Source organism: Bos javanicus, chromosome 1 (genome assembly GCF_032452875.1).
Source record: "Bos javanicus breed banteng chromosome 1, ARS-OSU_banteng_1.0, whole genome shotgun sequence".
In the NCBI taxonomy this organism is placed as follows: Eukaryota; Metazoa; Chordata; class Mammalia; order Artiodactyla; family Bovidae; genus Bos; species Bos javanicus.
The window spans coordinates 6,745,094-6,761,564 of NC_083868.1; the positions used below are offsets into that span (position 1 = coordinate 6,745,094).

The following is a 16,471-nucleotide window of genomic DNA, read 5'->3' on the forward strand; positions in this document are numbered from 1 at the left end:
GATAAATTTAGTCCAATTAAAAGCTAGTCTTTTGTATTGAGTTCTCCTTTCTCTTCTATTGGTATTAAAAACTTTCTTTTATGAAACAATTGTGAAAGCTCACAGTTACTTTTTTGGAGGAGGAGGGAGCCTGTTTATTAATGGACTCATTTGCCAAATAAAGGCTCAATGTTTTATGCTGGTCTAAAGTTCTTTTTTTCTCTCTATTTATTTACACAGATAATTATTTATGTAGTTAGTTAGTCACTCAGTCAGTTAAATATTTGATCTTATTAAGCAGTCAGAGGTGGACCTGGCTTTATGCCCTGGATCTGCCACCCAGTAGCCATACTCAATGTTAAAAAACCTGAGATCATGCCATCGGGTCCCATCACTTCATGGCAAATAGAAGGGGAAAAAGTGGAAGCAGGGACAGATTTTCTCTTCTTAAGCTCCAGAATCACTGCAGGTGGTGACTGCAGCCATGAAATTAGAAGACAATTGCTTCTTGGAAGGAATTCTATGACAAACCTAGATGGTGCATTAAAAAGTAAAGACATTACTTTGCCAACAAACTCCTTATGGTCAAAGCTATGTTTTTTTCAGTAGTCATGTACAGATGTGAGAGTTAGACCATAGAGAGGACTGAACACCTAAGAACTGATGCTTTCAAATTATGGTGCTGGAGAGGACTCTTGAGAGTCCCTTGTACAGCAAAAAGAGCAAACCAGTCAATCCTAAGGGAAATCAACCCTGAATACTCATTGCAAGGACTGATGTTGAAGCTGAAGCTCCAGTACTTTGGCCACCTGATGAGAACAGCCAACTCATTAGAAAAGACCCTGATGCTGGGAAAGACTGAAGGCAAATGGAGAAGAGGGCAGCAGAGGATGAGATGGTCAGATAGCATCACTGACTCAGTGAACATGAGCTTTAGCAAATTCAGGGAGATAGTGGAGGACAGGGAAGCAAAGAGTTGTACATGACTCTTTGGACATGACCATGGGGTCACAAAGAGTTGGACATGACTTAGTGACTGAATAATAGCAAACCTTAACACAAGGTTGAGTAAGCTGGTCCAGCCCCAATTAGCCTTGGGTCATAATTTATGAAATTAAGTAATAAGAAATGTCCATGTACATCACAAGATTTGATGGCATTAAATCCTTCTATGGGCTGTGAAGACCTTAAAGCAAGATGTGTTCATGTGTCTCCAACTTTTAGTGTGGTACTTGGCATACAGTGAACAGCCAGGAAATGTTTTCCCATAAACATGAATGAATGAAGGGAGAGAAAGCATTCAACTTTAAAGTCTCTTAATGTGTATAAGTCATCATGATAGGAAGATGCACTTCAAGACAGACATTCCATTTAGCAAAGAACAAAAGAGCAGCTTGTGGCAGCAGATGAAATGAAATTCTTAAAATTTTTGCTTATTTTATTTAAAGCCCACGTTGATCTCCCTTGTGGCCATGCTCAAATTAAAAAAAAAAAACAAAAAAAAAAACCTGATTATAAAGCAAGAGGGCAATAGGGGGAAAAAAAATACAGGAGAGACTTGCAAGCAGCCTAAAGAAGAAAGGAGATTGGGTACCTCTTTCAACTTTTTCCCCATCCCATCAAATAATCCAAAATTATACCTGTTCCCTCAAGCATCAGCAAATTTGTATTTGCAATGCATGATGGTGACATGGAAAGACGGAGAGCTGGACCCACAGGCAGTTTGAATCCATGGCTCCTCCTATCTTTGTAACCATGAGTAAGTTACTTCATTGCTCTGAGCCTTGATTTTCATACATGAAATAATGAAGATGATAACACTTTCTTCATAGGGTTATTGTGAAGAGGAACAAATGCACAAGTCAGTGTGCTCAGTTTTTTCTATTAGTTACCCACCAGGTGCTCAGGACAAGTGATTCTGGAAGTAAGAGGAAAAGTAACCCATTTGTGCTTGTGTGTGATAGTGCTCAGTCGTGTCCAACCCTCTGCAACCCCACAGATCGTAGAGCCTGTGGGTATAGCCTGTGGCTCCTCTGTCCATGGGATTCTCCAGGAAAGAATACTGGAGTGGTTTGCCACTTCCCCCTCCGAGGTATCTTCCCAACCCAGGGATTGAACTGGCATCTTCTCCTGTGTCTCCTGCATTGCAGGCAGATTCTTTACCTACTGAACCATTGAGCCACTGAGGAAGTAGGTGAGGTAATTGGGAGCTTTCAACCACATCAGTACCTGGGAGCCTTCAATCACACTGATTTGAAAAGAACCAAGTTCCTAGGAAGTTAAAAAATTAAGAAGGATAATGAGCACTAAATTTTGATATGATTCTACAACTCCTTCTTTCCTTGCGCTGGTTTATTTGACCCTGAAGAGTAACTTTCTCTCAAATTTACTGTACTTCAGAACCACACCTACCCAAGGTATGAGAGAACTCATAGCATCATAGACACAAAAATGTAGCTTCTAGGGGAAAGGGTAAAAGTGAGAGTGTTAGTCACTCAGTCGTGTCCAACTCTGTGACTCCATGGAATGTAGCCCACCAGGCTCCTCTGTCCGTGGGATTTCCCAGGCAAGAATACTGGAGTGGGTTGCCATTTCCCTCTCCAGGGGATCTTCCCAACCCAGGGAAAGAACCTGGGTCTCCTGCATTGCAGGCAGATTCTTACAAATAAGTAAATAAACAAAACAAAAAAGTAAAAGTGCCTCAAGTCCAGAGGTAGCCGGCGTATATATGCTCTATCTTGCATGGTGCATACCACGATTTCTATCTGAAGAGTGACAAAGCTTAGCATTTCCTATTGATTACTTGAAGCTGACACATCCTGAAGGCACAGGCTGTGTAATAAAAAAAAAAAAAAAATTCAATTTTCCAGTGCGAGTCCTTGAGTAAGAGCCAACATCGTGCAGTGTAACAAATGCCAGTTAACATAAGGGGAAATAAGACTAAGGCTTTATATAGCTGTTGGTCTTACCTTAGTAAAACACTTCTGTTTAAGACAATGGTGCAGTTCACTGGATTCATTTTTGTGGTGAATTAAACATTCTTCCTCGAGTTAGTTGAGTTAGCTGTATACACTCCTATAACCACCAATGGTAGATTTTTTAAAGAATATGCTTCTGCCCTTATTATCATGACTTTTAAAGTATTCAGTGGTCTTTTCTTTTAATCAAGAAAGTATTTTCCCATCCAATGTTCAATTATATTAGAAAGAAAAAACAAGCCATTTATAATTAGCTTAAATGGCAGGAACTGAAAGATGATATAGAACAGCCCAACTAATTAACTGCAAAACAGTATGTTATATATAAATATTTGATGAAAGGGTTGCAGAGGTTTATAGTCCCAAGAAATTCTAGTATTTTACTGTTTGTTTGTTTTTAAGTAAGACGGTATATCCATCACCTCAAGCACCTTTGAAAACATCAAGCAAATTTTGTTTACAAAATTTTACAGTTATTGACTTGATTTGCAAAAGATTTGTGGTGAAAGCTGGAGAGGACAATTGCACTCTAAAAAAAAATTCAAAATCCTCTTGGGAAAATTGTGCTTCTAGCCACACATACCCACAAAAGGAAAATATTATATGATCCACCATAGAAAGAGGAATGATAAATAAGCAGTCAATAGTGCAACCTTTAGGTAGGTGGCCTCTCGATACATTGGGGGAATAATATGAGTTTGACTCTAAATGGCAATAAACAAATATTCTGGACAGAACAGTCTGTTGCCTGATTGAATGTCATTTTCTAGGTCTCATTCGCCTGCAAGAGCTCATCAAAGCTCCCTCCAGATATAATATTAAAATCAAAATCCGCCAGCTGCCCTCTGGGAATAAAGATGCTAAGCCGTTACTCAAGGAAATGAAGAAAGGCAAGGAGTTCTACGTGATATTTGACTGTTCGCATGAAACAGCCGCTGAGATCCTTAAGCAGGTAAGAGGGGGAGGGAGGAAGAGAAAAGGAGGGGAATGTGTTCATTTCTCTTTCTCGAAAATGCCATCCGGTATCGCTGAGTGTGGCATGCTAAAACTCCAGCAGTTCAATTAGGCTGAAGATTGCAGTTTTCAGAACACTTTTAAAGAGCCATTGGGCTCAGGTTTCTTTGAAACCAGCTGTTGGTATGTAGTTACAGATGTGTGGTCCTGTGTATTTCTTGAGAGATTAGTAGATCTTGCCAGCAGACATTGAGATGAGTATCATTTCAAGGTGATAAAGCATCTCTTTTATGTCTTAGAAACCCACCAGATTTATTTATACAATGCCTGACTTGTCCTAAATACATCTTCCTCATGGCAAGTCCTCTTCTGTGAAACATGCAAGATTACAAGTGTGGTAAAAAAAAAAAAAAAAGGGAAACAGGGACAAGTCACAGAAAAGATGCTTCTCTCTCCTCATTTGTTCCAAACTCTGAGCTGCCATGCATTGATCTCCATGGATAGTGTGGGTGAAAACACTTGATAAATTGTGAAACCTTATAAATGAAAGATGATAGTAATGTTAAGAGTGATAACAACAGAGCAATACTTTCTGGGCATTTTGGGATGTATAGCATTGGTCTTATGCCCAAGAAAGTTCAGAATTAAAAGAAAAAAAAAAGATTAAACCTAGACTCCTGTTGCTGCTGCTAAGTCACTTCAGTCATGTCCGACTCTGTGCGACCCCATAGACGGAATCCCACCAGGCTCCCCCATCCCTGGGATACTCCAGGCAAGAACACTGGAGTGGGTTGCCATTTCCTTCTCCAATGCAGGAAAGTGAAAAGTGAAAGTGAGTCACTCAGTCGTGTCCGACTCTTCTCAACTGCATGGACTGCAACTTACCAGGCTCCTCCGTCCATGGGATTTTCCAGGCAAGAGTACTGGAGTGGGGGTGCCATCACCTTCTCCAAAACCTAGACTAGTGACTCTCAAATCAGAGTGATTTGACCCCTCAGGGACTTCTAGATGTCTGGAGACATTTCTGGTCATCGTACAGGGGACAGTGGCAGTCCACTCACAGCTAGTAATTAGACGCCAAGGATGCTGCTAAACATCCTATAAGGCACAAAGTCCACACCCCTCTCCCATCAACAGAGGATGATTTAGCCTAAAATGCCTTGAGAAACTCTACCACAAAGACAATGGGAAAAGCAAGAGAGGCATCCCACATATATTTGTTAATATAGATATTTGCTTTTCTGTTTTTGACTTATTTCACTATGTTAAATAGTCTCTAGGTCTACAGATGACCCAACTTTGTTCCTTTTTATGGTTGAGTCATAGTCCATTGAATATATGTACCACATCTTCTTTATCCATTCAATTTAAGATTGACTATAGCCCTGGCTATTGTAAATAGTGCTACAATGAACATTGCGGGGCATGAGGGAGGGGATATATATATATACATACAACTGATTCGTGTTGTACACTGGAAACTAACACAACATTGTAAAGCAACTCTACCTCAACAAATGCTAATAAAATAATAATAATAAAATAGAAGCATTAATAAGAGTCAGGGTATTGAATTGGAGGAAAGTAGGCAAAAGTAGCCAGGTTATAGTCACATGACCAGACTGGCGACTTTCTGTTTTTCTAGTGGTCACTGTCGCCTAAGGCAATGTTTTTATCTAAAATGATACAAGGTGTTATTGTGGTCCGCCGGCTGCCCAGGTGGCTCAGAGAGTAAAGAATCTGCCTGCAATTCAGGAGACCCAATTTCCATCCCTGGGTAGGGAAGATCCCCTGAGGAAGGAAATAGCTACCCACTCTCGATTCTTGCCTGGAGAATTCCACAGACAGACGAGCCTGGCAGGCTACAGTCCATGGAGTCACAGAGAATCAAACATGACTGAATAACACATATTTACTTACTTACTAGTTTAAAAGGTATTAGGTGAGCTGTGTGGTTGACTGGTAATACACACTAATTTCAGAAGTGGACCAACCCCTCCATGCACATGCAGAGCTGTGGGTTTCTGAATAACTTGGAAGAGATCTCTTGGCACAGTCGTCCTGCTTGACTCTCCAGTCTTATATCTAATACCTGAAGGGCATTTCTTGGAAGCCATTGAGTCACAGGATGCCTATAAAATTGCCACTGAAAACAATCATAGACATCATCAAAGCGAATCCTCTTACTTTATAGGAGGTAACATGACTTTCCAGAGTGATCCATCCAACTCGGCCTCCTTTATCCCACCTTGTGGTTTTTCCACTGTGACACGCTTCTTCTTCAGTTAGGCAGACTAGCCTTACTTACTTATAAAGTTACTTACTTATAAAGTATAGTTCCATTAACACGTCTTTGGATATTATAAGTACCTTTCAGTAAAGAAAGCAAGCATATTGCAGTGATGTCAATGCTGAAAGGTGAATAAATATAATCAGCTGCCCTTTATCCCAAAGCTTCATTTGAGAATTTTAATGCAGTCATTAAAGTGTGTAATGGAGTGTGGACCAGAACTGAGAAAAACACCCAGATTTTATGCAGAGCCCTCAAAATGCAAAGAAGCGTCCTATCCCAAGAGTCTTTTATAACTGAAGCCAGGGACTTCTGTTACATTTAAGGGGATGATTTGCTGATGAGGCTTCTCTTGGTTAGAAATCTATTTGGCTCACATAACTGGTCATATCTCTCCCAAAGGGCAGGCTTGGAACAGGCAAGAGAAATGCCTGGTGGTCATGCAAGGGGCTGCTAGCTTCTTCACTATTTTGCTAAATGTGGATATACAGTTCCTTTGATACAAGTGATTCTTTCCTTGTAGAATAGAGGTTACATCATTTAAAGGAAAATTTTTAAATGAAAATAAAAACACAGAAAATCATCCAAGATAAGTCCTCTCAAGGATTGTCTGGTAGGGTCAAGGAAAAATAGGATCAGTTCAGTTTTGCCCAAGCCATTGACCCAAACACTTCTTTCTCCACCCTGTATTATCATGTTTTATCTTGCATTTGCTTTCCCTACTCGTCTGAATTGGCTGTGGAGCTGAGGGCAAGTGATTGAAGAGACTGTTCATCCCCTCTTTGTTCTAGACCAAAGATCTGAAAAGATTGAGAGGGGAGGGGAACCTTTTTAAAAGGTTCCAACATGAAACCCTTATCTTACTGCATGAGGTAGAAGTATTACCCATTTTTGAAATCAAAGCAAAGGACCCAGGTTGGTTGGATGGGTTTCATTTGGACCTCCAAGAGGCTGTTATGGTTTGAAAAGTTATAAAAAAAGGCCTTAGGACTTTCTATTCTGGGCAAAGTGGGGCACTCTGTGTGAATGGATACTCCATGTGATTCAGTTGAACTTGCTCCATTAGCTCTGGGCAACTGCATATAGAAGCTTTTTCTGAGACCTTTCCTGTCTGTGGAGTATCTCCAGGGAGTTTGAGGATTCAGGAGTCTAGGGTCCTATTCCAGCCACCACTTAACCTATCTCTTTCTCCTGAGGGAAAGGAAGGAAGGAAAGAGACTCATCTCTTTCACAGAGACGCCAAAGATGGTATCTGACACCCTGTATGTCATCTCACGTCATCTCAGGTTGCTGTTATTGTTGTTTAGTCGCTAAGTTACTTCCAACTCTCTGAGACTCCTTGGACTGCAGCACGCCAGGTTTCCCTGTCCTTCACTATCTCCCAAAGTTTGCTCAATTGCATGTCCACTGAGTCAGTGATGCCATCCAACCATCTCATCCTCTGCCACACCCTTCTCTCCCTGCCTTCAATCTTCCCCAGCATCAGGGCCTTTTCCAATGAGTAGGCTCGCTGCATCAGCTGGTCAAAGTATTGGAGATTCAGCTTCAGCATCAGTCCTTCCAGTGAATATTCAGGGTTGATTTCCTTTAGGATTGACTGCTTTTTCCTGGTTTATCACAGTTTATCCTGAGGTAAATTTAGCATTTTCACTTCAGAGTTGACCACACTGATCTCAGATGGGTTAAGTGCTTCATACAAGGTCACTCTCTGAACTGCAGGACTGGGTCGGCAGACCACCTGATCTCAGAAACTGTGAGTCTACTTTACCGTAAAGGGCCCCCATTTTAGAGTGGAGAAGCCTTCCATTCTGAACTAGGCTTCCAGCAATGTCTGGGGGAAACACAACCAGTTACTGCTCTTCTCCTTTAGATGAAATTAGTATTATTAGTTTTTACTTCTTTGGTGACTACAATCACTGCTGAGAAAATTTTCTCTGCCAGGTCAACTTGGCTTTCTTCTCATGCACATTTCTCATTATTTTTCTGTACTTCCCTACACCTTCATCATATTTTACTTTTTAATGATTCTTTAGAGAAGAGAAATCCACTGCACTTTAAGGAAGATATTTGACATTTATCTAAAAGTAAAAACTTGAAGAAAGTCTATAGTTATTCTTGGCCATGCTAATCACTTCAGCAAAGTAATTATTTCTATTCATATTGAATAAGTACTATATGATGAGAATCTGAAAAGTTATTTCCCAAAAATTTGTTAGAAATTCAAATGTCAAGACTTGATTAGGCTATGGAGGAGCAGAGCTCTCATGTGAACAAACTGTCTTTGTGAATTTCTTCAGTCTGAGAGTGGCCCCAACAAGCGTCAACATACACGTGGGACCCATCAGGTCACTAGGGGTCTTCTTCGCCCCCTGTCCCCCAACCACCTCCCAGCAGGCATCCTGCTGCTTTCAGAGGATGCCGAGCACGGCTTAATCCACCTTTAATGTCGAAATCCCAGGTCAACAGCTCCTCCTGACTTCCACCTCCCCCAAGTCTCTTTCTCCTCCCCATGACTCCTCACAGTCCACCACATTTTCACGTCCGCTCATTCCCACTGAGTGTGATTCTACCAAGAGTAGCTGATGGCAGATAAAGATGAGGCACAGGGTAGGAGGACTCTGGGTGGGGAATTCCAAACATGTGTCTAGTGCCATGCTGGGTGATAAGCAACATTCTCCTTTCATAAACATTACAGCCCTTGATAAAATTGGTACTTTTTTTTTTTTTTTTTTGCAAATGAAAATTGAAGCTCAGGGACAGTATTAATTTTATCAACCGAGCATGCTCTTAATGCAAATTCCTGTGACCTATGTAATGTAACACACCCTCCCTCCTCTAGCCTCTTTGCCTCCAATACCCTATTTCAGGGACACTCTGCCTGGATATGTAATATGGCCTCTTTTCCTTCTGTATGACTTTCGCACTTGCAATTGCCAACACCTTTTTCCAAAATTGTCCTCACCTAAGCCACTGTGATTAATCATTCGGAGATAAAGAAGAAAGAACTCATTCTTTATTTTAAAATATTTATTTATTTGGCTGCAACAGGTCTTAGTTGTGACAGGCAGGATCTTCTGTTGCAGCGCACGGATTCTCTAGTCCAAGTATGTGGGCTCAGTACACAGCTTGTGGGATTTTAATTCCCCCACCAGGGATTGAGGGGCTTTCCAGGTGGCTCAGTGGATAAAGGATCTGCCTGTGATGCAGGAGACGTGGAAGACATGGGTTCAATCCCTGGGTTGGGAAGATCCCCTGGAGGAAGAAATGGCAACCCAGTCCAGTTTTCTTGTCTGGAGAATCGGGTGAACAAAGGAACCTGGTGGGCTACAGTCCACGGGGTCTCCAAGACTCAGACATGACTGAAGCAACTTAGCACACCCGGGATCAAATTCACATCCCCTGCCTTGCAAGGCAGATCACCAGGGAAGTCCCAAAGAAGGAACTTGTTTCTCGTTTCTTGTGACCTTGCACTCTACTTAGTTGCTTTGTAACTCTAATAAAAATCTATAATTAATGAAAGACATTGATCCATTTGTTATCCGTATCCCCTACTATACTCTTCTATATAAGAGGATAGACGCCTTCTTTGTCTCATTTTCCTAAATCCCCCATATTAATTACATTATTTAACACACAATAAGGGCTCAATACATTTCTATTAGATGAATAAATAAAACGCATGTTCCAAGAACTGTGCTTTAGGCTCTTCATAAATAATCTTTCTTATACCCCACTCAGTATGCTGAACTCTCAGCTCTGTCAGGCACAGTGAACAAGTCCTCTGTGCCTCAGTTTCCTCAAAAGCAAGGTTTCATTCAACCCCAAAGTCCTGTATTATTAACTGTGATACGTTTGAGCTAATAAAATGTATTTTACGACCTGAAAATAAATGTGCTTCTTTGGAGAAGAGCAGAGTTGTTTTCAAACCCTGTAATAGGATTGAGAAAGCAAGTCACTATTTCAAGCATAAGTAGCGGGAACTTAATGGTCCTCTGATGGGGAGGGAGGGGACGCAATGGTGCTCCATCCAGCTGGGATACTGCTCTAGGGCTGGACTGATTTTCTGAGACAGAGAGTGGCCACTGGGTGAGTGAGAACATATTGTTTCTGACTCGGGAAACCTGCTCTCTTGTTTACATGAGCAAGTACATCAGAGGGGAGATGTTTTCCTCCCTTACAACACTCGTGGCAATAAGCATTAAGCTATAATTGAGCCATTAGTCTCCATAAAACATTTTAGTACCAAAATATTTTGTAGAATTATATTGCATTTTCTCCCATCAACATTTGTGTGCTTTTGTTGTTTTTTTTTTTCTTTTGTTTCAATTAACATAAAAATGAGGCCAGGCAGAAAATGCACTTTTTTTTTTTTTTTAATGCCCTGCTTCCCTCTGCTAGGAAGTGCAATGTCAATGCTGATTAATCAAATAATTTTGTGCATTGATTTTTTTTTCTCATATAAGCTATGCCTAACAGCTGTGACAAGGCAAGAGGTATAATTTCATGTTTTAGATGGGTTTCATTTCATGTTTTCACTGAACAGAAACACCATCAGTCTTCATGTCTTAGGACAGAAGACATCAAATTAAGCAGTATATACTGACATGCTAAGAGGTTGCACACCTGTGTTTGGAACTTACATCCATGAAGTCAGATCTCCAAGTCCATTATTTCTAGTCATAGAATGCATAAAATAAGTCAAAGAAGCTACCTTTTACTCAACACTTATCGTGTGCCAGGTACTGTGCTAAGCAGGTTAAATGAATCATTCAATTTGTATGCAGAGAAAATTCTGCATACAAGAAACTGACAGAGCTCAGAGAGGTTTCATAACTTACCCAAAGTCACAGAACTAGCTAGTGGCTAGGCTGCGATTTGAAACTTGTCTCAGGATTTAAAAGGAAAAGAAAGTATCCTATTCTACTGCTATTGTGTGCATCAAGATGTCAAATGATTCTTCCAGTAATGGCACCTGGAACACACTTTAATTAAGCTTTCTGCTTCTTGAATGCTGTTATTTCCCTTGATTCTCAAATATCCAATCATTTCTAGTTTACACAAGTCCGCAAGAAATGCTGTTTCTGCTGAAACCCAGAAGTGAACATTGTAGGCACACGGCAGAGCAATTTATTCTTTCATCCAACACCTATTTGTCGAGCACTGATTAAAGGTGATAAAGACACAACAGCAAAGACAATACAAAACCCCAAATGTTTGCCACTTTAAGGCAAAAAGAGAACTTGAAACTGAAGGTCACAAGACTTTAGCTATCCAATGCCAATATACTGGTTGGAGACCACAAAGCAATTTTTCCACAGTGGTAAGGGACTGGGACTAGAATCTTGGACTGTAAGTCGTGAGTTGCAAATTCTTTTCTTCTCCTAATAGGAGAAACTAAACACCATTTATTGGGTAGACACTGTGTGTCAGAATAGGCTATGTATTGACTAAAATGACATCTTTTTACTGTCTCAAAATATCCCATGTGACAGATGAGAAAAATGAGGTTACAGGGTGAGGGCTAGAATTTCAAACCAGGGTCTAAAGTGCCATTGATCTGAATTCCTTAGACACTCTTAATGTTCTACTTTGAACAAGTCTGTTTATTCCTCTCAACCCAGTCAGCTCATCTGTAAAAAAGAATTGTTGGATTCTATTCTAATTGTTGCTAATCTTCCCTTCAGCTCTGAGCTCCCATGCATACAAGTGAGCAACAATCCTCTTACTAGTGTCTAGACATAAAGAACTTGCGCATGGCCTTGTACTTAGTTGACTTTCAAAGAAATGGGGAAATAATTAAGCAGTTCATTCTTTTTTAAGGTTTTTTAGAGCCCTTTAGTAGTCTTTGAGATACTTAATTGATGATAAGTTCATTACTTGTATAAATTCTGACAATGTAATAGTGATGAATTTCAATTTATACTAACTAGATGATAATTTGTAGTATGTTATATAATTATTTTGGCAGCACATTCCTATCCTAATTATGTTTCTCTCGGGCTGATATTAAAATCTATTTACAATTCCTGAGCACATAGTTAGTTTGGGTTGTAAGGAACAGTCATAGATATGAGTGTGTTATTAAATATACACAAGAATTAATTGAGCTTTATGAATAATCAATGATTTCCTGAAGGGGTTTGCAATTTGTTTATATTCTTAGTGCACAAGATGCCCTTTTGAGAATTCTCTAAAATCTTCAATGAGTAGATTTGGAAAAGGACTTAGATTTGTTTCAATCTGAATTGAGAGGTAATAAAAATCACATATATGCCTCAGAAAATGCTCTAATGCTTAATTCCAGCTACATCAAAATTTGGCTGTAATAGGCAATAAGAGAAATTATCTTTGCAATGGAATTGGGGGCAATGTAAAAGGAATCACATAAAGAGTTTGAAGACTGTATCAAAGCATGTCTTAAGCCCAAGTAGAGTCAATGAACCGCAGTTCTATTTAAAATTTTAAGGATGTCTGTGTCCCTCAGGGGACACATGCCTTTCTCAGGGGAAAGGATCCATAGCTTCTATCAGATTCCATAAAGAGGCCTGAAGACTGAAGCAGGTTAGAAATCACTTTGTTATGTTAACTATACCTACTTCTTCAACCATCCATAAATGCAAAGTGAAGTCGCTCAGTCGTGTCCAACTCTTTGCAACCCCATGGACTGTAGCCTATCAGGCTCCTCTATCCAGGCTTCAGCAATACATGAACCGTGAACTTCCAGATGTTCAAGCTGGTTTTAGAAAGGGCAGAGGAACCAGAGATCAAATTGCCAACATCTGCTGGATCATGGAAAAACAAGAGAGTTCCAGACAAACATCTATTTCTGCTTTATTGACTATGCTAAAGCCTTTGATTGTGTGGACCACAATAAACTGTGGAAAATTCTGAAAGAGATGGGAATAGAAGACCATGTGACCTGCCTCTTGAGAAACCTATATGCAGGTCAGGAAGCAATAGTTAGAACTGGACATGGACCAACAGACTGGTTCCAAATAAGAAAACGAGTACATCAAGGCCGTATATTGTCACCCTGCTTATTTAACTTATACGCAGAGTATATCATCAGAAACACTGGGCTGGAAGAAGTACAAGTTGGAATCAAGATTGCCGGGAGAAATATCAATAACCTCAGATATGCAGATGATACCACCCTTATGGCAGAAAGTGAAGAGGAACTAAAAAGCCTCTTGATGAAAGTGAAAGAGGAGAGCGAAAAAGTTGGCTTAAAGCTCAACATTCAGAAAACTAAGATCATGGCATCTGGTCCCATCACTTCATGGGAACTAGATGGGGAAACAGTGGAAACAGTGTCAGACTTTATTTTTGGGGGCTCCAAAATCACTGCAGATGGTGACTGCAGCCATGAAATTAAAAGACGCTTACTCCTTGGAAGGAGGGTTATGACCAACCTAGATTGCATATTAAAAAGCAGAGACATTCCTTTGTCAACAAAGGTCCATCTAGTCAAGGCTGTGGTTTTTCCAGCAGTCATGTATGGATGTGAGAGTTTGACTGTGAAGAAAGCTGAGCACCAAAGAATTGATGCTTTAGAGCTGTGGTATTGGAGAAGACTCTTGAGAGTCCCTTGGACTGCAAGGAGATCCAGCCAGTCCGTTCTAAAGGAGATTAGTCCTGGGTGTTCTTTGGAAGGAATGATGCTAAAGCTGAAACTCCAGTCCTCTGGCCACCACATGCGAAGAGTTGACTCATTGGAAAAGACTCTGATGCTGGGAGGGATTGGGGGCAGGAGGAGAAGGGGATGACAGAGGATGAGATGGCTGGATGGCATCACTGAGTCAATGGACGTGAGTTTGAGTGAACTCCGGGAGATGGTGATAGACAGGGAGGCCTGGTGTGCTGTGATTCATGGGGTCGCAAAGAGTTGGACATGACTGAGCGACTGAACTGACCTGAACTGACTGATCCATGGAATTTTCCAAGCAAGAGTACTGGAGTGAGTTGCCATTTCCTTCTCCAAAGGATCTTCCCAACCCAGGGATCAAACCCAGGTCTCCCACATTGCAGGCAGATGCTTTACCGTCTGAGCCACCAAGGAAGCTGCAAGAATCATACATGCAAGATTCAAAATGATAAATGTGAGATTCTATCAAAAAGATCACTCCACCCTACTTTCCCCATGACTGTTAGTCACATTTTTTTGTCTTAAGGGTGATCCTGTAAGATGTAAATGTCACCATTTATTCAGCTAACACATATTGGATATTTTCAATGTGCTAAAGACTGTACTGGGGTGAAGGGGGAGAATAAAATACTTGAGACTGACACATATACACTACTGATGCTATGTATAAAATAGATAACTAGTGTGAACGTACTGTATAGCTCACTCTGTAGTGACTTGAGTGCGAAAGAAATCCAAAAAAGAGGGGATGCATGTATATGTATGGCTGATTCACTTTGCTATGTAATACAGACTCACAGGCAAAAGGAGAAGAGGGCAGCAGAGGATGAGATAGTTGCATAACATCACTGACTCAGTGGACATGAACCTGAGCAAACTCTGGGGGATAGTGGGAAGCCTGGCTTGCTGCAGCCCATGGGGTTGCAAAGAGTCAGACAGGACTTAGTGACTGAACAACAACAGAAACTAATACAACATTGTAAAGTAACTATACTGCAATAAAAATTAATTTTAAAAAGGAGAGGATTATATCTCTGAAAAATAATATATATTATATATTGCATATTATATGTATATATATATATATATATATATATAAGGTGTACACCTGAAATCTACACAGCACTGTGAGTCAACTATACTTCAATTAAAAACAAACAAACAAACAAAAAAAAACAACTATGGAAAATTCCAATGTACTGGATGAGGTTGTTTAGTAGAGGACTTAGTAACTTGCTATTTGCTGTATCTGTAAAATGGGAATGTCGCAGCACATAACTCATGTTGTTTTGAGAATAGTTAAATGTGACAATACCTTAAAGGCATTAAGCAGCTCCCCACTGACACATGAAATATTCCACATGTTACGGATAATCATCATCAGTATTATTAGAGGTAGGGTATCTAGACAAAACTACAAGAGTATACAGTGCTTCCCAATCCTAATTCTAGCCCTGTCACCTCCCCCACCACATCACAGTAGTGGTTCCCAAACCTTCCTTCAGCCTGAATGACTGTCTCGTGAGCTCATGAAGATCCCATCTGATGTCATTCAATTTCCATGCCAAACTTAACACATTACATCTTCCTCCTCATCCTTCCTCCAACCAACCTGTTTCTCCTCTGGTCCCTGTCTTGGTAACTAGAAATACCATTCAAGTACTCAAGCCAGAAACCTAGGACTCTCCTTTATTTATTATTAGTTACTGAATGCTGAAGATTCTGCCTTCTAAATATGTTCCATATTCTACCTCCTTTTCTCCATCACTTTCATCATCTTCCTCCTGTACTAGAACAATTGATCCCTTGGTCACAAGTCCCCTCCCTCTCTTTTACTCCATCCAACCTCTTTGTAGCCTCAAAAAAAATGTTCATTTTAGATAAAATATCTGATCTTATCCCTCTCATGTTTGAAATTCCGGAGTACTCTCTCCCACCCCCTTATTGACTTAATCATAAAGGCCACATTGTTTAGCGTGTCATGCAAGTCCCCCACATCTTGTGTACATTACCATTATAACAAGTACACAAGAGATCAAAGCAGTCAATACTAAAGGAGATAAACCCTGATTATTCATTGGAAGGACTGATGCTGAAGCTGAAGTTCCAATACTTTGGCCGCCTGCTGCAAAGAGCTGACTCTTTGGAAAAGACCCTGATGCTGGGAAAGATAGAAGTCAGGAGGAGAAGGGGACGACAGAAGATGAAGTGATTGGATGGCATCACTGACTCAGTGGACATGAATTTGAGCAAGCTCCTGGAGGTGGTGAAGGATAGGGGAGGCTGGTGTGCTGCGGTTCATGGGGTCACAAAGAATCAGACACAACTTGGCGACTGAACAACAACACAAAAATAACTATTATTGTATGTATTACACAATTTTAACAATTTCATTACTATTCTTTTTACAAACTCTCCTTTCTTGATGAAGGCTTATTACATTAAAGAGATTAAAGTTCCTGAAAGATCACTAAAGGGATTTAAAATTAGGATCAAATTAATTCTAATATGTAAAGAGATGTTGTAGTAGAAGAGCCATGTAGGTCTGAATTCCTGACAGTAGGAGGAAAAGTTAGGAAGACTCCTCATAGTACCTGTGACATCAACCATGGTACAACCTTTTAG

At 40.3% G+C, this 16,471-nt stretch overlaps 1 protein-coding gene across 11 annotated transcripts in view; it reads left to right on the top strand.

The window, feature by feature from the left end:
- Nucleotides 1-16,471, top strand: part of GRIK1 (glutamate ionotropic receptor kainate type subunit 1) — a 467,817-nt gene that overhangs the window by 313,416 nt on the left and 137,930 nt on the right. For all 11 annotated transcript variants that reach the window (XM_061419459.1, XM_061419725.1, XM_061419550.1 and 8 more), the window contains exon 4: nucleotides 3,728-3,909. In XM_061419459.1, the coding sequence (XP_061275443.1) occupies nucleotides 3,728-3,909 (182 nt within the window). The remainder of the gene's footprint in view (nucleotides 1-3,727; nucleotides 3,910-16,471) is intronic.